The sequence below is a fragment of the Theropithecus gelada genome, chromosome 3 (genome assembly GCF_003255815.1).
Source record: "Theropithecus gelada isolate Dixy chromosome 3, Tgel_1.0, whole genome shotgun sequence".
In the NCBI taxonomy this organism is placed as follows: domain Eukaryota; kingdom Metazoa; phylum Chordata; class Mammalia; order Primates; family Cercopithecidae; genus Theropithecus; species Theropithecus gelada.
Window position 1 is genome coordinate 64712145 of NC_037670.1, and position 24796 is coordinate 64736940.

General features: G+C 38.8%; 1 protein-coding gene across 1 annotated transcript in view; it reads right to left on the reverse strand.

Annotated features, from left to right (window-relative positions):
- Nucleotides 1-24796, reverse strand: part of ABCA13 (ATP binding cassette subfamily A member 13) — a 505863-nt gene that overhangs the window by 274065 nt on the left and 207002 nt on the right. Inside the window, exons 33-38 of the mRNA XM_025379476.1 lie at nt 20365-20694; nt 18466-18535; nt 16267-16398; nt 4469-4606; nt 3202-3382; nt 294-512 (exon numbers count right to left, since the gene is read on the reverse strand). Of these exons, the coding sequence (XP_025235261.1) occupies nt 294-512; nt 3202-3382; nt 4469-4606; nt 16267-16398; nt 18466-18535; nt 20365-20694 (1070 nt within the window). The remainder of the gene's footprint in view (nt 1-293; nt 513-3201; nt 3383-4468; nt 4607-16266; nt 16399-18465; nt 18536-20364; nt 20695-24796) is intronic.

Sequence of the window (24796 nt, forward strand, 5' to 3'; positions counted from 1 at the left end):
GGGGGGAGGGATTGCATTGGGAGTTATACCTGATGTAAATGACGAGTTGATGGGTGCAGCACACCAACAAGGCACAAGTATACATATGTAACAAACCTGCACGTTATGCACATGTACCCTACAACTTACAGTATAATAATAATAAATAAATTAAAAAAAAAAAACAACCATTTGCTAATTATTTCTTCTTATAAATGTAGACACAGATGATTTTTTAAGTGTCTCTTTCTAGTGTCTTCACTTCCTTACACAATGGGCAGAGGCAGGAGGAACAGAGACAACTGTTTACTAACTGATTGACTTGCTGATGCAGCTCCTTCTTGGTCAACTGTGGAGACTTTATGGAAGCAAAGAGCAGCAGATGTTCCCGGACGGTGAGGTTGTCCAACAGGATGTCCCGCTGCAGACACACACCCAGCTCCATTCTGACCCTCGACAGGTCTGTCTGTAGGTTCTTGCCATTGATGATGATGTTTCCAGAAGTGGGAGGGTAGAGCCCCGTCAACATAGATCTGGCAGAGAAAATAAGACAGCATGGAGAATATGCATTGCTGATACTGTGAGCGTCAGCAATCCAGTCAGCTCCAGGATGGCGCATACATCCTGCCAAGAGCACTCACCCTCTGCTGTCCTGGTTTTTACACAATCAGTTAAAAGTCGTGAGGAGCTTGAGGGCACGTTGTCTGGTTGATCTTGAAAATATGAGTTTAACATAATGTTTATGCTACCATATGAAATACAAATGCTCCTTGACTTCTGATTGGGTGATGTCCCAGTGAATCCATCAAAAGTTGAAAATATTGTAAGTCAAAATGTATTTACATGTAATCTACCTAACATCACAGCTTAGTCTGTCTAGCCTACCTTAAATGTGCCCAAAACATTTACATTAGCCTACAGCTGGGCAAAATCAACTATCACAAAGCATATTTTATAATAAGGTGTTGAATATCCCTTGCAATTTATTGAATATTGTACTGAAAGTAAAAAGCAGAATGGCTGTATAAGTCCTCAGACTATAGTTTCTACCTAATATGTATTACTTTCACACCATCATGACATCAAAATATCATTAAGTTGAACCATTGTAAGTCTGAATTGAGATCATAGAGCATCATAGTTGTATGGGACTTTAAGACGATAACATTCAGCTTTTTACAGATGAGGAAACATGCTAGAGAAATGACATATATACCTAAATCCTCATCATTAAATATAAGCAAAACAGAGATGCAAAGCTAGGCCCCAACCGTGGAGCCAGTCTTCCTTCCACTGCTTCCGGGATAGTCTGTGTGTGTTAAAACCACAAGAACTCAAGCAGCCGGCCACCACAAGCTCACACAACCAACTTTACCAACAGAAGCCTCAGAATTGCCTAGTTCTGCTTCCTTGCTTCAGGAAGTTTATTATTTAAGTTTTAAATTGGTTCCTTATTTCTGAAAAGTTAAACATGCCCCTACCACAGGACCTAGCAAATCCGCTCCTTAGTATTCACACATGAGAAATTAAATGTGTGCTGACACAAAGCTGTACGCACAAATGTTCACAGCAGCTGTGTTCACAATCACTGAAAAGAGAAACAACCTCAATTGCAACCCATAGATGAAAACATAAAGAAACTGAATTGCCTCCATATAGTGGATACCACTCAGTTGTCCCAAGGAGCAGGCTGCTGGCCCACCACCACCATGCCTGGGTGCCCAAAACAGTCCGCTGAGTACAAGAAGCCAGACATGATCCCATTTACAAGAAATTCTAGAATAAGTAACCCAGTTTTTAGTGACAAAGAGCAGATCAGTGGTCACATGAAGGCCGGGGTCAAAGGAGAGCACAGGAAACCTTGGAGCAGCATAGAAAGGTTCTGCATTTGTGGTGCTTATTCCAGCACTAACCAAATGTGTCAAAACTCATCAAACTGTACACATCAGCAGATACTGTTTACTGCACAAAAATTAAACCTCAATGAACTTAAAACTCTTTGCTACATTATTTTCAAACCTATCTGGGGGAGACTATAAAATAGTTTATACACATTCCCTAGAAGTCTCAAAGATGGTTGTTTTAAATAGTGAAGATCCAGTCTTTGACTGATCAGCCTTTCATCTAAGAATTGCCGGGTGGAGGCAGCCACTTAGGATGACTCAAAACGTACTACAAATGTACACTAAAAGCAACACAGTCATTGAACCTTAAATCATCGAGAAGCTCCAAATGTAATTCTCATCATTCTGCTAAACAAGCAGCTCAGGTTTTCCTTGTAAGAAATGTGTCTTAGTAAAAGCAGGGTGAGAGGAGCTGTCTGGCTGAGTCATAATTGGTGTAACTTGTGGTTTCCCAATTTCAAACACTAAAAAAACACTCAGACTCATTTCCAAGTCCATTTCTGTATCCCAGGAACAAATAAAAACTGTCCATTTTCTTTCTTTCGATTTTTTCAATATGAGATTTCTGAAGTTTCATGTGTTATTGTTCTACCTTTCTTATTAAGTTTGAGGCAAAGCCCTTCTCATTGTTTTAACTAATCACATGCTACATATTTAGTGAGAAAAAGAACAAAAGAGAAAGTGATTTGTTCAAAAGAGATATTTCATAATTTTAGCAGTTGAACCTTAAACCTTCACTTCCACAGCCAGCCCAAGGCTGTGAGTGTTTGAATTCCTTGTTTCTCTGGGAGGACATGATTTGATTCTTTAATCAAATCTAAAGCCATTGGATCCTAAACCAAACATCCACCTTTAACGAGAAAAGAACCACACAAAAAACCAGAATATGGAAAAGAAAAATAATCAGGTGTTTAAAAAAATTGCAAATACCACTGTGATATTCCTCTTCCTACAGATATGCAAGCAAGATGATACTTAATGGGACAAATGCTGAAAGTGCCAAAGGACTTGCAAAGACTAAAGTACAACATGGTAAATTATTTGTAGAAAATACAAGAATTAAGGCTTTTAAAAAGCTATCCACCTTACCCCTTTGACAGGGCCCGAGGCCTACAGTGCACCTGTGTGGTTGAGGACACAGGGCCTCTCTCACACGGGCACTCATGAGGGGCTCTGCCTTTCACCTGTGTCTCTAAACTCTGTACTGAGACTCAAAATTCTTAAAAAAGGAAAAAAAATCAAATCTTCTGTCTCACAGGAAAACTGAAATTTTAAGAATCAAATGCCCAATGTTTGATAAGGGTAAAATGGGACCCACATGATAGTGGTTTTCCCGGCACCATTTGTCCCCAGCAGGGCGGTGATTTGGTCCCTGTAGAAGGTGAGGCTGAGGTCTTGGACTGCAGCCTTGTGGCCCTCATATTCCTTGGTCACAGACACCAAGGTGACTCCCGGGGGACCTCCTTCAAGCTCTCCTTCCCTGTTTTGCTGTGATGACCCTGTGAGAGAGATGAAAATTCATTGTGAAAAGACTTCAAAAGCCCTGAAGATCATGCTCATATTTATTAATTTAGTGTTCTGCTTTGAAATTGAATTCCAGCTCTGTGAAGCATACAAATCAACTCAAAAATCTTTCTTCAGCAAGAACAAGAAGCAGACTACATAATGGCAAACACTAAGTGATATCACTGATTACAAAGTTTTGAACCCTTATGATAACCATTTTGTAAAAATAAAAATAAAAATAAAAACACACACATGTATTTTGGTTTAAGTAGAGAAAAAACAACAGGCAGATTAGTTACACATAAAATATTCATGAGAAATAGTCTCCTGAGGAGGTGAGAATGGATAGGCGCTTGTCGATGTGTTCCACATTTTCTAAAAGATTCATAATTCAGAAAAATATTTAGATTGTTTAGAGTACAATGTTGACTTGTAATCTAAACCCACCATGATGGGAGCTTGTTTATCTCTAAGTGATGCATCTCTGTTTCCATGGAGATGGCCTATGAATTCATCCTTTGGCAGAGGTGCCCTGTACATGCACCTGCACCTGCAGGAATAGGCCATGACTCTGGAGTGCAGAGGCACAGGCACAGTCCTGCCCCTATCTCCTGAGAACCACAATCCCTATTTGTAAGGGACAGCGGTATTCTGCCTCACACAGGAACACTGAATACACCAGCATAGGTGAGAACACTTAAAAATTTTAAAGTGCTTTACATAGGGTAGCTACCCGTCTTTGCTTTTATTTCCTACACATATTCATTTTGGGACTAACTTCAATTTTACTAAATTGTAATATACACACAAATGCACATAATGCATACAGGGAAGGACGCTAAATAATAAATAATGGGAACTCCCTGGGGTTCCTGGATTTCACAGAACACACACTGTCAGGGCATACTGCCTCACATCTTGGCCTTGTAGCTGTTTCCCAGCCCAAGACAGCCTAAATGTAAGTCTCTCTACGAATCAGCACACACTTGCAAAGGCTGGACCAGAAAAACAATAAAAACCAAAAACAAAATGGATCAGAGGAAAAATACATGCATCTAATAATTCTACTCCTTACAAACCTTTACTGTCAAAGTTCTCATGGAAGAAGAACACACTGGAACTTAGAGAATATTGCCTATTTTCCACCAAGACACCCACACTCTTCCAATATGAGGCAGTAAAGGGGAAATACCACGGTTTCCGTAGACCAAATGTTCCTGAAAGAGGAGACAATTAAAATTAGTTTAATTTTTTTTATTTAGATGAAGGTACTGTGTTAGAATATCTTAAGTAATTAATAAAAAATGTCATTCCATGTTAGTATTTTTAATATATGTCCCATATACAAAAAAGTGATATCCCAAGGCACAGCTATTAGCTTTGCAGTGGAGCCCTAACTCTCCCTTCTCAGTCTGATCCACGGCCATGTGTTAAAAGCCCCTCTCATCCACTTCCCCCAAGACATCTAGAGAGTAGGGGTTCAATAAACGCTTTTTGGATAATTGCTGAATATTCACAGAGTAAAGTGCCACCTTGTCCCGCACTGCCCTTCTATTTTGTCATTGTTCTTCTTTTGCCTACCTTTGATGTTTGCAAGGATTCCTAAACAAGGGGAAGAGCATGAGTTAAGTGCATGAGGGGATTAATCAATTGAAATGTCCACAAAGAAGAATAATTCATAACGCTAACATTTCCATATGAAACATATTATCATTCTTCAAAAGTATTCTCCAAATTCATTTCAGCCCATTTAACATTCACTTTGCCCTCATTACATGCTGAAATGAGAAGGGATTTCATTATTAACACTTTCCAATTTTCTTTTAACACATCCATTCTAGTTTAAGTTTGATGAATGCAACTTACCTAAAGGCCTAAATTCTACAACTGATTAGAATTAAAAAGGCCTATAGAAAGACTATTATAGCACTTTGATCATCAAGCAGAAGAGAGATATGCAAGCCCTTGCACTTTCTAATCAAAAAATAGAAAGAGATGTTCAGGCACTCAAAGGAGAGCACATGTATCCATTACCTTTTGAAAGTAAAGGGAAGGTTTGCAAAATTTTTCTCCCATTCTATAGAATGGGAGAAATGTCTGTTTACTCTGTCAATAGTTTCCTTTGCTGTGCAAAAGCTCTTCAGTTTAGTTAGATCTCATTTGTCAATTTTTGCTTTTCTTGCAATTGCTTTTGGCATCTTTGTCATGAAATCTTTGTCTGTGACTATGTCCTGAATGGTGTTGACTAGATTGTCTTCCAGTGTTTTTATAGTTTTGAGTTTTACATGGTATTTTTTTTTTTTTTTTTTTTTTTGAGAGGGAGTCTCACTCTGTCACCCAGGCTGGAGTGCAGTGGCGTGATCTCGGCTCACTGCAAGCTCCGCCTCCCAGGTTCACGCCATTCTCCTGCCTCAGCCTCCGAGTAGCTGGGACTACAGGCGCCCGCCACCACGCCCGGCTAGTTTTTTTTTGTATTTTTAGTAGAGACGGGGTTTCACCATGTTAGCCAGGATGGTCTCGATCTCCTGACCTCGTGATCCACCCGCCTCGGCCTCCCAAAGTGCTGGGATTACAGGCTTGAGCCACCGCGCCCGGCCTTACATGGTATTGACTAGGTTGTCTTCCAGGGTTTTTATAGTTTTGAGTTTTACATTTAAGTCTTTAATCCGTCTTGAATTAATTTTTGTATATGGAATTAAGGAAGGTGTTCAGTTTCAATTTTCTGCATATATCCAGCCAGTTATCCTCACACCATTTATTAAACAGAAAATCCTTTCCCCATTGCTTGTTTTTTTAGGTTTGTTGAAGATCACGTAGTTGTAGATGTGTGTTCTTATTTCTGGGTTCTCTATTCTGTTCTGTTAGTCTGTGTGTCTGTTCTTGTACCAGAACCATGCTGTTATGGTTACTGTAGCCCTGTAGTATAGTTTGAAGTCAGGTAGCGTGATGTCTCCAGCTTTGTTCTTTTCACTCAGGATTGTCTTGGCTATTCAGGCTCATTTTTGGTTCCATGTGAATTTTAAAACATTTTTTTCTAGTTCTATGAAGAATATCAATGGTAGTTTAACGAGAATAGCATTGAATCTACAAACTGCTTTTGGCAGTATGGTCATTTTAATGATATTAATTCTTCCCATCCATGAGCATGAAATGTTTTTCCATTTGTTCTTGTCATCTCTGATTTCTTTGAGCAGTGGTTTGTAGTTCTCCTTGTAGAGACCTTTCACCTCCCTTGTTAGCTGTATTCCTAGGCATTTTGTGTGTGTATGGTAATTGTGGATGGAAGTTTGTTATTGATTTAACTCTGGGCTTGACTGTTGTTGCTGTATAGGAATGCTTAACTATGCATCTGACAAAGGTCTAATATCCAACATCTATAAGGAACTTAGATAAATTAAGCAAAAAACAAACACCCCATTAGAAAGTGGACAAAGGACATAAAGAGACATTTCTCAAAAGAAGACATACATAGGGCCAACATATGGAAAAACCTCAACATCGATGATCATTAGAGAAATGCAAATCAAAACCACTATGAGATACCATCACACACCAGTCAGAAAGGCTGCTGTTAAAAGGTCAAAAATTAACAGACGCTGCTGAGGTTGTGAATAAAAAGGAATGCTTATACACTGTTGGTGGGAGTGTAAATTAGTTCAACTATTGTGGAAGACAGGTGGTGGTGGTTCCTTAAAGACCTAAAGATAGAAATACCATTTGACCCAGCAATCCTATTACTGAGTATATACCCAAAGGAATATATATCATTTTATTATAAAGACACATGCCATGCACACGCATGTTCTTTGTGGCACTATTCATAATAGCAAAGACATGGAATCAACCTAAATGCCCATCGATGATAGACTGGATAAAGAAAATGTGGTACATATACACCATAGACTACTATGCAGCCATAAATAGGAATGAGATCATGTCCTTTGCAGGGACATGAATGAAGCTGGAGGCCATTATCCTTAGCAAGCTAACATCCTTAGCAAAGGAACAGAAAACCAAATACTGCATGTTCTCACTTATAAGTGGGAGCTGAATGATGAGAACACATGAGGGGTAACAACATGCCCTGGGGCCTTTTGGAGGGTGAAGGGTGAGAGAAGGTAGAGGATGAGAAAAAATAACTGATGGGTACTAGGCTTAATACGTGGGTGACAAAATGATCTGTACAACAAACCCCCATGACACCATTTACCTATGTAACAAACCTGCACATGTACCCCTGCACTTAAAAGTTACAAAAAAATAAATAAATAAAGTGAAGAGAAGTTGTTGAGCTGGTGTCAGGAGTAGCACTGTTGTTTGTGGGCTGAGTTGTGTCTCCCCAGGTTTCACAGGTTGAAGTTCTAACCCCCTGTACTTCAAAATGTGACTGTATTTGGAGACACGGTCTTCAAAGAGGTAATTAAGGCAAAATGAAGTCACAAGGGTGAGGACTAATCCAATGTGAGTGCTGTCCTCATGAAAGAAAATTTGGACACAGATACACAGGAACGACACAAGGAGATGATGCCATCTGCAAGCCAAGTAGAGTGGCCTTGGGAAAAACCAGCCCATACATATACCCACATACTCAGGCCTACACCTTGATCTCAGACTTCTGGCCTCCAGAATTGTGAGACAATACATTCCTGTTGTTTGAGCCACCCAGTCTGTGGTACTTTGTTGTTGCAGGCTGAGAAAATTAATGCAAGCAGGCGTCCTCCAAGAACCTTGCAAAGCAATAACCATCCCTCTGTAGGAAGAGGATGAGTAGCAGCTGGATAATCAGGTCATATCACAGCCAGCATTCCACTCACTCTGTTCCAGGCACTGTCCAGGGTATCTGGTTGTATTAATTCACACAGTCCTGTGACCACCAACATGTCAGGTACAATTATCACCTCTACCTTCCCAATAAGAAAAGGAGGAACAGGAAGGCTTGCCCAGTGATGCACAGCTGGTGGCTCCCGAAGCTACACACTGGTTAGCCTCTCCTCTAGCATCTCCTGCCTGTCTGAATACGCAAGTGCAGCCATGAGGATGCTTTGGGTTGCCTTTTACAACAAGAAAGAAGCACAGTTTCTTCCAGCACCAATTACACAATAAGCCCCTGTTGATACATACATGAACAATGAGTGTGTGGAAATCAAAGGAGATAGAAAGCGAGCAAACACATCAGGAAGATTATTCTCACAAAGCTACAGGTCTTGGGCTGAGAGGCCTCCCAGGCAACCACACTCAGTTGCAGCTTAAGTGGGCACCACCCTTAGCAAGGACAGTAGGCAATGGGATCCGGATGCCTTTAAGTGTTTATATATTTGAATTAGTAATTAAAATTCCGGGACTCTAGATGACACAATGAAAAAGTGGGAACGTACATCTGAACATAGAAAAAGCAAAAATTATTTAAACTTGCAAAGTAAGAGAAAGGTGCAGGAAGTTATTACTTTCATTTGATGAAATATTGAGCAGCCATTAACAGTACTTTCAAAGATGTGGATAAATGCTTATGACAAAAATATTTTTTAAAAACATAGAAGGAAATTTACATATATAGTATGAACCCAACTAGGTACAGAAAACTGTCTGGAAAAAGCCTGGGAAATGTTAGTTCTGGTTAGTGAAATCAGAGATAATTGAATTTTTTTTTCTGCTTCCTCAAAATTTTTTCCTGCTTCTCCATAAACTTTTCAAACATTTTACAATAAGCACATATCCATCTGATGTATTACAGCTCAAGTTTTCAGAACCATAGAGGAGAAAAGAATATTTCACACATGCACATTCTAAAGGTGAAATAAGGCACAATTTGCCTGTTCCAAATGAAGTCATTGAACACCTTCACATTGTGAGTGTACGCATGGAAATCCTGAAGCAAGCCTCAGCTCTGCTTCACTTCGATACAAGTGGAAGTTGTACAAAGATAAATATGATTTCAAACTTTGGGCCATGACTAAAAGTGAGGATCACCATACATGTGTGTGTGTGACACACACATACCCACATACACACGCACACACACAGGCATTCACACACATGAGTACACATGTACACAAGCACATATTCATGCAGCACATGCACACATGTACACACACACAAGCGTGCACACATAGGCAACTGCAACAATGTCAGGAGTCACCAGTTTCTTGCAATGGAGCTAAGTCATTACTCTTTATTAGTTGTGTCCTTGCTTTCTCACTTGAGTCTTTGGGAAATGACACCTTACTGCAGCCCTGACTTACTGTGGGAGATGCTTTGCTGAGAAATGAATAACTAAGCATTTTGTACAGAGGTAGGAGGACAGACTCTGGCTCATCTCCCAGGGCTCACAGTTCCAGCTGTCAGCCCAAGAATGAGCAGGACAGGTGAGGCCTCAGCACAGTGACAAAGGAACACAGCAGAAGTCCCCTAGATCTGGAACATCGTATCCCTTGCCCTTCTGTTCTCCGGTTTACACCTTCCTGTTCCAGGGAGATGTCAGTCATCAAACAGAAATCAACTAGTCACACCCTCTAGTGGTATGAGGGACACACAGATGAATCAGGCAGAGACTGCACCTTCTTAGGACCTTCATTCTAGCACAGATGACCAAAAAAAAAATCATTGAGAGAAAAACGCGAGACAATATTGTCATTGTAGGGTTTCCACCTATGCAAAACAAAAGCAGGCCCTTCAACCCAAGAAAAAGGAGCGAGAATGAAAAGACAGAGATGCTGGGAGGGATGCTAGATTCAGAAAATACAAACACAGGATGTCCAATTAATTTTGAAATTCAGACAAACAAGTAATGTTTTAGTATGAATATGTCCCCCAGATTATTTGTAGTTTATCTGAAATTTGAATTCATCTGAGTGCCCTGTATTTTATCTGGCTACCCTGTGTGGGTGTGCTGGGTACATTGGAGACTGCCCCCCAACTCCCCATCAGCACACGGGAATAGAGAGAGAGAGAGGCATGAATCTGCAGCAGAGCAGGTTCAGGTGGCCTGGGAGCCACTGAGGATATTAGTTATTCTCTAGACATTTTGGAGTTGTGGAAGACTGTCATGCAGGGGAGGGACATAGTCCATTTGGTCTATTTTTTAAAAAGATAACTTTGTGTCAACACGGAGGTAGGGTGCAGAGGTGAGGTGCTGGGGTCGGGGATACCTAGAGGAGTTACAAGGGAATGAGTTACAAGGGCACTGTAATTCACTGTAAGTCCAGATCAGGCACAGTGAGGCCTGATCTAAGGTAATGGCTTCAGGGATGGGAAGTAGAAACAAACTATGAAAGACATTCCAGAGTTAGGAAAAAATAAATTAGAAATAAATTGAATATTAAGGGTTGCTTTGCTAATTAAACCACCTCAGCCGTAATCTGTCTGGACTTTTAAAATCTCTTAATTAATCTACGAATCTAACTAAAGCAGAGAGCAGCCAAATGCAAGTTGGCGTGGAGGCCGTTCAGCTCTTTGACTTGCCTCTGCAATCGGCTTTTGCTTATAAATCCAAACTTGGTGTATGTGCACACTCTAGAAGCACATACAACCTGCTCACGTTACCAGATGTAATTGGGCACATTAATATGTGCAAAGGTCCTCCATTTACACCAAGCTTTTCTCCTCAAGGGGAACTGCCTGCTGGCTTATGCAGGCCAGGAAACTAATTAGCATTGCCCCGCAAAACTGACAGTGATAAAAGAAGAAGTCAATGAAATTAGACAGATCGAGCAGAATCAAATTTAATTGGAAGCATATAAAAAGAGTTTATGCAATGAAAACTCTTTGAGAGGACCAGATGTTTGCTTGTGAGCTCTTGACTCAAGCGTGGAGACCTCCAGTTGATGCTGAGCCCTGCAGGCCAGAAAATGATCTGATGCTGGATCTAGAGTCTCCCAGTCAGACAGCGGGGCTGAGAAATGCTGGGGTCATACTCACCAGGTCACTTTAAAAGAAAGAAAGAAAATGGAGAGAAAAGCATTTGTTTGGGGTATGGAGAGTGTGTGTGTGTGTGTGTGTGTGTGTGTGTGTGTGTGTGTGTGTGTGTGACAGAGAGCAAAAGAGAGAAATTTCTCACCTGTCTCCTACCTCTCATCTGGAGACACCCTCCTACCCACAGGAGACTTTGGAACAGTGTTTTACAATGTAGATTTTATTATTACTCAAGTATGATGATGCCAACAAATCAGGAACTAACTGTCATTGCAACTATACTTTGTTACTCACAGACCCCAAGAGAAGGAGGCATGACACACCACACAGGGTCACACAGGGAAGCACCAGTGTCAGTCAGGAGACAAGGGAAGTAGGGAGGGGTGTTATGGGAATGTGAACAAAAGCCTTTACTGTGGTTTCCAAGGGAAGCAACATGTGAGGAAGGGCAAGTACATTTCTAATTAACTAGTGTGAGTAATTTCATCAGGCTCTTGGGGAGAGAGTCTGTGCCTAGTTGGCTGGTACCTTGCCCTGGGCTCATCAGGCCAGGTAGACAGTGGCCCTGAGTGTGAGCACCCCATAGTGGTAGGGGTGTGGGTTCTGGATTGGTTTGCATGTGAAAGGCACATCCACAGGTGAGTCCTTCACTATGGCTAGGAACTGGCTATCCCTGGAAGGAACAGTCCCTCTAGGGTCAGTCACTGCACGCCTTCAACTCCAGTCAAAGCCTCAGAAATACAGAAAATAAAAAAGTAGGATTAATACAATGGGGATGGTACAATTGCTTTTAGGGTGCAGATGCCTGGGTTAGTCAATATCCTCCAAAGGGCAACAAAGAAATGTCCTTGACTTGCCTTCTGTGAGCCTGACCAGTTGTGCAAATGCAAAGTGTTGCATGGTTATTGAGCCTAGGACATATAAACTCAAAGTTTCTGTGCAGTTTCAGTATACACTAAATTTGTCAGAAATTCAACCACTGTGTAAACCAGTGGAAGATTATTGTTTAAAGGAGAAATTGTTCATTGTTTTGGAAAACCATGCCATCAATAGTGATGTCACTCACTGCTTTCAAGTTTGCAATGCAGTATGACTGTATCAATCCTCAATCTGCCCCATTATACCCAAATACATGACAAAAGATGTGAAGATTGCTTGTAACGAACTTAAAACCAGATATATTTAAATTAGTAGAAATTCAGAAAATGTACTAAATTGTATTAATAAGGGTTAGTAACTATATTACATTGTCATTCTATATATATATATATATATATATATATATATTTTAAAACTGTATAGCAAAATAAGACCATCTGGTAAAAATTATGCATTGAAATGATTAACATGAGGCTCCTATTACTTTTCAATCTTATTTTGATGCTGTTCCCTTGGCTTCTCTATAAAACGCTCTCATATTATTAATATTATTCCTTTGTCCAATCAGTCCTCTATTTCCTGTCACTACTAAAGAATAGATCTCCAAAGTCTTTAAAAGACTGGAGGCTGAATGGAGAGACTGAAATGAGATAGAATCATAAGACAGGAAATTGATCTTCTGTTATGTTTTGTCATTACCTGCCCCATGTGTTAAACACAGGGAATTTCCTTATTACTTTTAAGTAAGACCCAGGTCATTTACAAAAATATCATTATTTTATTCACCTCATTAGTGTATAATATTTCTTCCCACATTTTTCCTACTTCAGTTGAAGTTATTTTCATCTTTTAATCACATACCAATAAATCTGATCTAGTATTACTTAACATTAGCTTTACTTCTAGTGTCTACATTTCTCTTTACTTGTGCATTTTCTTTCCTTTTAGTACCAAATGGCTTCCAACCATTTTCCTTCTTTTAAATCCGAACTTATTCCAAATAAAAGCAAGCAGCTGAATATCTCATTCTGTGTTCTAATGAATTCTTGCCTGAGCACTGATAATTTACATGTTATCTTATTATAAATTACTTTCTATTTCTCTTTTATACTAAAATTTTAAAATTACATTAATTTTAAGACTCATACACAGGTAGTTTTCATTATCTATAAGTTTCATTTCAAGAGAGTAAAGGAGGTAATATAAAATATTTGTCTTAAAAAGAAGGTATTGGGTCTGAGAGCTCCTAGAAATTACAACCCTCTTTATGGATCTGAAAGCCCATCAATAGTGTCTGGCAATTTTATTCCTTGTTATTATCGGCAGACTTTGTCAAAGTGGAAAATAAATACTTTGGGCAATTTGGGAATATGCAAATTGCCAACTCTTATTTTTAGCTTTCGAAATAAAAGAATCTGAATTCTGTGATAAATTCAAAAATCTTTATTGACATATTTATTCAGCTCTATGCCTTTGTATTTTTAAATATGTGTTATAAATATGTTCGAGCTTTGATTTTTTTTAATTCTGTAATAGACTCTGATCTTTTTTCCTAACTAGCTGGTAGGTAAAATTAGTGTTACAATCACAAAGAGAAAATATAAAACCCACCACTCTAAATTCACTAAACAAAATGTTGAAACGAGTGTCTGCCATTCAGAGGTGGATTGAGGGCCTCCTGCATTGCTTCCCTTTGCAGGGTGTAGGATCCAATGTAGCTGGGAATCGTAACTCATTAGAGGTCACAGAACACTTTGTGTGGCCTGATGAAAACATGGAGACATTCCCTAGAAAAGGTACATCCGAGTGAACTTAAGGGAGACTTGCGAAGTAAACTCAGGAGATCTTTTTCTCCAGTTGGATGTGGTAGGGTAAGAGCTGACTCTGAAGCAGCTCAATTTTCACATATTGGGTAGATGTTAATCATGAGCCATGTTGTGAGACTGCAGGATTGTGGCGTGAGTGTATGAAGATGATGGATTGTTGGTTTAACCTTAGCCTAATGGGAGGGCAGGGAATTAGGAGTCTGAAGAAATGGAAGGACAGGAGGAGATGAAAGAGGGAACAGAAGATGATGGTTTCCCCAGTCGAATATACGTGAGTTCCAAATGTGGCATGGTTCAGACGGCCAAGGTACTTCCAAAAGATTACCAAATCCAGTATTTGAATCTCCTGGTCCCCTGAGGAAAACGATTTTTTTAAATTTCTTCTGAGCCTCAAGTTAACCTCACTGAACTTTTAGAAAGAATTTCTTCTTAAAAGCCACCAGCTTAGCCGAGCATCCCCTGACCCACAGGATAGGGAATGACTCAATACTGTCCCACTGGTGGGGACATTCTCACCATCACTCAGCTTTTCTGAGTTCAATTACCTTCTTCCATGAGTGTACCCCCAATTCCCTTTTCTTCCCTTCAAATATGACCTAGACAGTGAACCCTCTGCACACCAGACATCCACCTCAAGGCTCAGTCTCTTTTAAAACTTTTCAATTTAGAATTCCACAGCGGGATTCAGAGCGAAAGTCTCAGCTGAATACAATGTACCTTTGCTTCACTATAATGTAGAAAAATACTACCCCTAGGAGCCTCTTGCCTTAGATGCTGATGGTTGAGGGAGAAATCAGATCATTCTGGGTCCCAGGACACATTTTATCTTCATCTCAACATTGCAGAGTAGACTTTTTTTGCTGGTCTTTTGCATTTTAAATTGATATCACAGATGTATTTTGTAACATTACTGTCTTATGTTATTTTTGCTTCTTCTCAATAGTCAATTGCTTCTCATCCAATTTCCTAACCCTTGGCCTTCTCAATTCATTTTTTTTTATCTCTTATTTCCTAGAATCTTATTTCTTAAGTTTTGTTTTCTTAAATTTTATTCAAAGTACCAAGACGATGCAGTCTAAGTTTTTCCTAAATAAATCACGTTTCCAATTTATGTTCTCTCTCTACCTCTTGAGGGCCATATATTCCTACTTTTGTGTAAAATGATCTTTTCAGTGACCCATATTATTTTTATGTTTACCCATCCCTAAATGATTCATGAACTCTCCAAGTCTGGAATGTGTTTTCACAAACAGAATGAACAGTGTTTGTTTTCCTTCTATCCCTCCATTTTCATTTGTGTAAGATTAGAATCTTTTTTTTTTTACATTTTTAATTTTAATTTAGTTAGATGCTATTTGCCTAGAAAAGCATAGAACCAGGTTGCAAGTAATTTCAGTAAGAAAATACACCACCATTAAAGTGTTATCTCTAAAAAATAAAATAAATAATTTTAAAGTGCTATTTCTGCTCTTTTGGACCCGAACCAAAAATGTAAAGTATGCATGCCTCTTTTCCTCCCAAAACAGCTAAGAAAACCCATTACCATTAGTGGGTGTTTTTGTTTGTTTGTTTGTTTTTTTAACCATTGATACACTTGTCCTCCAGACCTCTGGGGAATGCCTGCCACACCAGGAAAAAAGTGTGCCACATTTGGGAAACCCCATATCCGTGACAACACTGAAAGCCCTGTGGTTGGACATGGCCCCTCACTCCCAGCCCACCCTATCTAGCTGCCTTTAGGCTTTGCCTGCTTCTCCCCAGGTCCTGCCACCTGCCGACCGGCCACTGGCTGAGCGCTTGGCCCCTAGACCCCCACTAGAAGTGACTTTCTGCCCAAGGCACTCTGAGCACCCCCACCCCCACCTCACCTGACCTCTTTGCTGTCTGGGAGCCTGCAGCACCATGGGCCCCCAGGTTCTCTTGCCCCTCACCCCTCATGCGTGTTGGGAAACACTCTATCTAGGAAACTAGGATATTTTCTGTGTAGACTGAAATCCACTTGTTGGGAGCTGTTTGGTGGGCCTGGTGAGTTTTCATGCTTATTTCATCCTGGCTAACCCCTCACGTGGCCTTTCACCTTCCACTCAGGAAACAAAACCATCACATTTTTTCTCAAAAATGTACAGCTCCTTTTAAAATATATTCTAAGACTTCCCTTTCTGGATCTTCCTTAAAAAATAAATGATTATTCTAATATTTGTGCATATAAATTCAAACTGTTTCTAAAATTTATTTTGTTATCTTATAAAGTGCAAAATTCTTACCAGGAATCAAGTTGCTCAAGTACCATCCACACAAAAAATAAAGGCTTGAATCCAACAGAATCATCCAGCAAACCCAGCCAAATGTCATGCCCCCTTGTTCTGGAGCCTGGTACATATTATTCCACTGAATCCCTAGCAGGAAGAAAAAGGTCAGAGTTAGAACTGCACAAGCTCTTTTACAGTAGATTTTGTCACAATGAGTTCATTACTTCTGGAAGCTCAAGTAAAGTTGAATAGAACTGAAACAAAAAGAAGGTCAATACCACTGGCCATAACTCTTCAAATGAAATGTTAACTTGTGCAATCTTACACCTATTTCAATGATACCAGGTGGGGTGATCATTAACTACATTTTAATATCTAATACTTTAAAAAGTTTTAAAGGTCACCTTACTCCTATCTAGTTTTATTTACTGAGTAGAAAGGACTTTGTATTTAAGGAAAATCAGCATTCAAAAAAAATTTTAAAAGTCTCCTTGAGAACCCAAATTCTAAACTGTGTAACTCTCTGTGCTCTTGGAAAATACATAAATAGGATATATAAGAACTAGGGTGGGAAAGAATTATTATTTTCTTATAATATGTTTGTGATTTATTTCTGGATTAACATATAATTTAAGAAAAATATTCCCCTTTCTAAATTTCCCTATGGTACCAGGCTACAGTTCAATAAAATACAATTTTTAATCATTGTGTTCTTGGAATTTAGACCACAACTTTCAAATGGTCTAACAGTGACCATTTTTTGCTTCTATCATCTTGATTCAATTTATTCTAAAGGTTAGTTAGAAGAAATCATTCAGGATTACTCATCTGTAAAAGAACATTTTAATATGTCTTACTGAAAAACTCTAAGAACTCAAAGACCAGTATAAATTAACTGGCTAATGCAACAATAGCTAGAGTCAAATTTTACTTATAGCATGTGTTTTACCTCTGTTTACAAAAACACCCCCTTCCCCCGCAAAACCACACTAATATCTATGAAATATATGTATGTTCTGGTTTAGAATTTTGGTTGTCAAATTCTCAATATAAGCAAAAAATGCTGCCAATAGAGTTTTAGAAAATCATTTTAGGCTGCATTGGTATGAGATAATTGCACTCTATTTTATGCTGATTAGACTTATTTCTGGATCCTGATCTTCAGGAATGATCTAGCAAATCTAGGAGTAAAGATGAGAGCCAACAAATATGTGGATGGTTGTCATGTGAAAGGAATAATTAGAAAGGAGAAACTAGAAAACATGGATAGAGGATCTAGGAAGACAGATCCCAGGTCAACAATCATCTAACACAGTGGTACTATCCTTTTTGGTACCAAGGACCAGTTTCGTGGAAGACAATTTTTCCACAGACTGGGGGATAGAGGACGGTTCCAGGATGATTCAAGTGCATTACATTTATTGTGCATTTTTTTCTATTATTATTACATTGTAATATATAATAAAATAATTACACAATTCACCATAATGTAGAACCAGTGGGAGCCCTGAGCTGGTTTTCCTGCAACTAGACGGTCCCATCTGGGAGTGATGCGAGACAGTGACAGATCATCAGGCATTAAATTATCATAAGGATCATGCAACCTATTGCATGTTTGTGAACCTTTGTGACACATGCACCTATGTGAACCTTTGCATGCACAGTTCACATAACATTCAGGCTCCCATGAGAATCTAATGCCCCCACTGACCTGACAGGAGGTGGAGCTCAGGCGATAACGTGAGCAATGGAGAGTGCCTGTAAATACAGATGAAGCTTCTCTCCCTTGCCTGCTGCTCACCTCCTGCTGTAAGGCTCAGTTCCCAACAGGCCATGGACTGCTCCATGGCCCAAGGGTTGGGGACCCCTGATCTAACAGATGAACACATTTGCATACCTTACTCTTGGAAGGTTCAGAAGGTCACTCACCTGACCCGACGTCAGGGGTGGTATAAGGAAGACCCGAGCATTGGCTGGGTGGTTGACCTGGATAGTGTCTGAAGCAAGGGATGCCATGATTATTCTTAAATGTTCTCAAAACTGGGGCTACCAGACAGTGGGAGGTGTATACAACAGTGAAACCAGATATCCGAATCTCATTCTGAATGCTCTACTTGATAATGAAGACTTCCTACTGGATCACTTGCAATATAACTATTAATTTCCAAAAAGGTGATTCACTGAGAGTTACTTTTTACACATGCATGCTCTTACCTGTCTCTTGTCCTTCCAGGAATGTAATAAAAAATACTCCTTGTCCAAAGGCAGTTGTGGAGAGAAGGCACTGCCCACAGATTGATGGAGTGAAAAGAAAAACTGCATGTTAGTGTTTGATTGGGACACAGAAAATCCACAACACTTAATTCAAAGAGAGAAGTCGTAACAACTTTTCATTCTGATGACGCCCAACCATCGCTTCAGGCAGTCATTTAAATATTTTAATCTGAAAAACATAGTGGAATGTCAGTCCACTCTGAAAAGCATAACAAGCTAGTTTTTAACATTAAAAGGAATTATTTCTCTTTACTGAGATGCTTGAAGTGTCATAAATCCAATGCATCATACACAGAATGTGTAACACAAAACAGTGAAAAATGGAATAGAGCAATTTACTATTTTTTACTATTAAGTGAATGCCCTGGAGCATACTGCAGGCTGTCTGATGGAATACATACACTATTCTACACTAGAAAGAAGGCGTATTGAAGAAAAATGTTATTTTATCTCAGTGGAGAGGTCTTATGTTAGAAAGAAACCCCATTAAAAAAAATCTTACATTAAAAAATACAATGTACCAGAGTTAGATATAAGCATTTGAATATGTAAAAAGAAAATCAAATTTTATATGCATAGAACCCACAAATATAAGAACCGAGGCAAAATTAAAAACACCACCATTTGAAAATTAGGTCAGATCGTGGATGACTCCTTTTCTATGTACAAGGAGTATATGGGGAAGGACCGTGAATGGTCCCACTTGTGTTAATTATTCTGAAAACATCTACCTAACACTAATATGAAATTATTGGTTATGAATTTTTACAAATGTGACATAAGCCAATCAACACCAATGAACACATATCAATAGATAAAACACTGACGGAATATAACCACTTTTTCATCCTGCATGTGTATCTATGTTGTGTGTACATGGTTAGTAGAAACCAGAGAGCTTTGAATCATTTATTGAAGTTGAAGAAAACTCAGTTGGCTTTCATGTAAATATTTTACTCTAGGCCCTAAATGAGCAGAGAAGGGGTTCTGCTCCCAATAAGTGAGTGAAGCACTGGGGCTTTCATGAATCCTGTGCTGGACAAAAGGACTTTTAAGGGCCTTTAAATACCCCTGAGCAGCCCTGTGATCTAGGTCTCCTTGACATCTCCCCAAAGTCTCTGTTAATGACTCTGTCATATCTCTCAACAGACTGCAATTTTAGGAAGTCACTTCACCTGCTGGAGAGAATAGTCTTGAGCGCAGTGCAAGTGTTTACAGTGATGCCACTGGCTCTCTGAAGAGATCATTTTAATAGGGATGGTTCACCCTCGCTTTGATTGAGTTCCTACTATGTTTCAGGCACTGTGCTTGCCAGCAATTGTCATAAAATAATGAATATGTTTTTTATGTTCTACGTATTTGATGTTACAGACCTGAAAGTGTTATCATACTTTTTTAGGAGGTACATTTTAAATGGACGAGTGACTCTGACGTTGCTAACGGAGAGATTTTTCTACTCAATGTGATGTAATTCATAATGCTTCAAGAAAAAATGCTGATTTTTTGCTTCTAAAATATCTTTAGAAATCTATTATTTTCCATGCATGAAAGAAAGAGAAAATAAAGTTATATGCTTCCTTAAGAATGCTGCTTATTTTCCAGAGTCTGCAGAAAGTCTCTGTTACGTAAAAACTGGATATTCTTAATGGGCTGCTGTCCAGCAAAAACACTGCAGTTTCAATGGTTTACATTTGTGGATAAGATTTTTAAAAGCAGATATCAGAAAACCCATGTAGATATGAATATGACAAATTGAAAAGGTGAGGGTGGTTGGTCTTGTTTTGTTAGATAGATTGCAGTTTTGTTTTATTTTGTATTTTTACAAAACAACTTACTTACCAGAAATGTCTGAATGACAAAACTTAATTGGTTATGTAGAACCAATAGAACTATGTAGGGCAGAAAGCTGATCATGTACACCAGGCTGGTGCAAAGGGCCGCTGTATTAGCTTGGTTGAAAAATGCACTCAAGAGGTAGCTCAGCATGACGACTGACATCCCAAAATCCAAGAGAAAGAGGAAAATAATAAAGGCATTGCTGTGTGCAAAGATGCCACTTGTTTTCAGAATGATGGCCAGAGCAGCACTGCTTAAGGTCAACACAACCATGTTCTCCAGGAACCAGGCCAGGAAATGGGTCATTGGATGCACTCCCATCATCCGCAGATACTATCAAAAAGAGAACAAGCCCAAGGTTACCACAGAATGCATACTTGAGGAAGAACAAATCAGATAGTAGGAGAAAGAAGGTGGACCAGTGGAAAGGTAAATCTGCTTGCTTGCAAATACCACCCTATAAAGGGCCCTGGGAAGGACATTGCCTCCTCAAGCTTGGTATTTGATTTTCATGAGCACTTGTATCCTGGAACTTAAAATTAAGTTAAATTTTTAAAAAAGAGCCATTTGTGACAAACCCATAGCCAATATCATACTGAACGGACAAAAGCTGGAAGCATTCCCCTTAAAAATTGGCACAGGACAAGGATGCCCTCTCTTGCCACTCCTATTCAACATTGTATTGGAAGTTCTGTCCAAGCCAAACAGGTAAGAGAAAGAAATAAAGCATATTCAAATAGGAAGAGAGGAAGTCAAACTGTCTCTGTTTGCAGGTGACATGATCCTATATCTAGAAAATCCCATTATCTCAGCCCAAAAGCTAATTAAGCTAATAAGCAACTTCAGCAAAGTCTCGGGATACAAAATCAATGTTCAAAAATCACAAGCATTCCTATACACCAACAGGAAACAAGCAGACAGCCAAATCATAAATGAACTCCCATTCACAATTGCCACAAAGAGAATAAAATGTCTAGGAATACAGCTAACAAGGGAAGCGAAGGACCTCTACAAGGAGAACTATAAACCACTGCTCAAGGAAATAAGAGAGGACACAAACAAATAGAAAAGCATTCTGTGTTCATGGATAGGAAGAATCAATATCATTAAAATGGCCATACTGCTCTAAGTAATTTAGAGATTCAATGCTATTCCCATTAAACGACCATTGGCATTCTTCACAGAATTAGATAAATCTACTTTAAAATTCATATGGAACCAAAATTTAAAAAAAGAGCCTGTATAGTCAAGACAACCCTAAGACAAAAAAACAATGCTGGAAGCATCACACTACCTGACTTTGACCTATACTACAAAGCTACAGTAACCAAAACATCATGGTACTGGAACAAAAACAGACACATAAACCAGTGGAACAGAATAGAGATCTCAGAAATAAGACGACACATCTATGACCATCTGATCTTTGACAAACCTGACAAAAATAAGCAATGGGAAAAGGGTTCCCTATTTAATAAATGGTACTGGGAAAACTGGTAGCTATATGCAGAAAATTGAAACTGAACCCCTTCCTTACACCTTACACAAAACTTCACTCAAGATGGAGTAAAGACTTAAATGTATTTTTTGTTTCAATTTCATTTAGCTATTCTCTCATCTTTCTTATTTCTTTTCTTCTGCTAGGTTTGGGTTTCCATTGTTCTTGTTTCTCCAGTTCCATGAGGTGTGACCCTAGGTTGTCTATTTTTGCTCTTTCAGACTTTTTGATGTAGGCATTTAATGTTGTGAACTTTCCTCTTAGCATCACTTTTGCCATATCCCAAAGGTTTTGATAGGTTGTATCACTATTATCATTCAGTTCACTTAGTTTTCATCTTTATTTCATTCTTGATCCAATGATCATTTGGGAACATGTTATTTAATTTCCATGTATTTGCATGGTTTTGAGGGTTCCTTTTGTAGTTTATTTCCAATTTTATTCCACTATGGTCTGAGCTATATATGACAAACCCACAGCCAATATTGTATTGAACAAGGAAAAGTTGAAAGCATTTCCTCTGAGAACTGGAACAAGATAAAGATGCCCACTTTCACCACTACTATTCAACATAGTACTGGAAGTCCTAGTGAGAGCAATCAGACAAGATAAAGAAATGAAGGGCATCCAAATCAGTAGAGAGGAAGTCAAACTGTTGCTGTTTGTTGATGATAATATCATATACCTAGAAAACCCTAAAGACTCATCCAAAAATCTCCTAGAACTGACAAGTAAATTCGGTAAAGTTTCAGGATACAAAATTCACGTACACAAATCAGTAGCTCTGCTATACACCAACAGTGACCAAGCCGAGAATCAAATCAAGAACTCAACCCCTTTCACAATAGCTACAAGAAATAAAATAAAATACTTAGGAATATACCTAAACAAGGAGGTGAACCACCTCTACAAGGAAAACTACAAAATACTGTTAAAAGAAATCATAGACGACACAAACAAAGGAAACACATGCTGTGCTCATGGATGGGTAGAATGAATATTGTGAAAATGACCATATTGCCAAAAGCAATCTGCAATCCAATGCAATTCCCACCAAACTACCACCATTACTCCTCACAGAACTAGAAAAAACAATCCTGACATTAATATGGAACCAAAAAAATAACCCACATAGTCAAAGCAAGACTAAGCAAAAAGAACAAATCTGGAGGCATCATATTACCCGACTTCAAACTATACTATAAGGACATAGTCACCAAAATAGCATGGTACTGGTATAAAAATAGGCACATAGACCAACGGAACAGAATAGAGAACCCAGAAATAAACCCAAATATTTATAGCCAACTGATCTTCGACAAAGCAAACAAAAACATAAAGTGGGGAAAGGACATCCTATTCAACAAATGATGTTGGGATAATTGGCAACCCACAAGTCGAAGAATGAAACTGGATCCTCATCTCTCACCTTATACAAAAATCAACTCAAGGTGGATAAAAGACTTAAATCTAAGCCCTGAAACCATAAAGAGTCTAGAAAAATAACATCAGAAAAACCCTTCTAGACATTGGCTTAGGCAAATACTTCATGACCAAGAACCCAAAAGCAAATGAAATGAAAACAAAGATAAATAAATGGGACTTAGTTAAACTAAATGGCTTCTGCACAGCAAAAGAAATAATCAGCAGAGTAAGTAGACAACCCACAGAGTGGGAGAAAATCTTCACAATCTATATATCCAACAAAGGACTAATATCCAGAATCTACAAAGAACTGCAAGAAAAAAAAAAAAAAAAACAGTCTCATCAAAAAGTGGGCTAAGGACATGAATAGACAGTTCTCAAAAGAAGATAGATACATGGCCAACAAACATATGGAAAAATACTCATCTTCACTAATTATCAGAGAAACGCAAATCAAAACCACAATGTAATATCACCCTACTCCTGCAAGAATGACTATAATTGAAAAAATCAAAAAATAATCTATGTTGGCATGGATGCGGTGAAAAAGGAATACTTTTACACTGTTCGTGAGAATGTAAACTAGTACAACCATTATGGAAAACAGTGTGGAGATTCCTTAAAGAACTAAAAGTAGATCTACCATTTGAACCAGCAATCCCACTCCTGGGTATCTACCCAGAGGAAAAGAAGTCATTATATGAAGAAGATAGTTGCACACATATGTTTATAGCAGCACAATTCACAATTACAAAAATATGGGACCAACCCAGTGCCCATCAATCAATGAGTTAATAAAGAAAAAGTATACACACACACACACCCCATGGAATACTACCCAGCCATATAAAGGAATGAAATAATAGCATACAGAGCAACCTGGATGGAATTAGAGACTCTTATGCTAAGTGAAGTAACTCAGGAATGCAAAACCAAACATCATATGTTCTCACTCACATGTGGGAGCTGAGCTATGATACACGAAGGCATAAGAATGATTCACTGGACTTTGGGGACTCAGGGTAAAGGGTTGGGGGTGGTGACTGATAAAAGAGTACACATTGGGTACCAGGAACACTGCGCGGGTGATGGGTGCACCAAAATCTCAGAAATCACTACTGAATAACCTATTCATGTAACCAAACACCCCCTCTTCCCCAAAAAACCTATGGAAATAAAAAAAATTAAGTTATGATAGTTTCAAGTTCTATAACAGTATTACAACAAAAATAGCAGGGCCTCTACATAAAAATATTCTAAGCATAAATTAAGATGGGAAGTCTGCTGCTGTGTTTTTCTGGGTTTGAAAAAGGTTGCTGAATGAGGAATATTGGCTTTGTTCTTGCAATCTCGTATGGCTATTCTTTGACTTTCTTTCATGTCAATGGAAAATATCTATTAAACTCTGGCATTGCTTCAGACTTCAACATAAAATCATCTTTCTGGAACAGGGACTCAGCTATTTTGTACACCAGAACCCCAGCAGAGGAGAGGGAAGCAAAACAGAGAGGC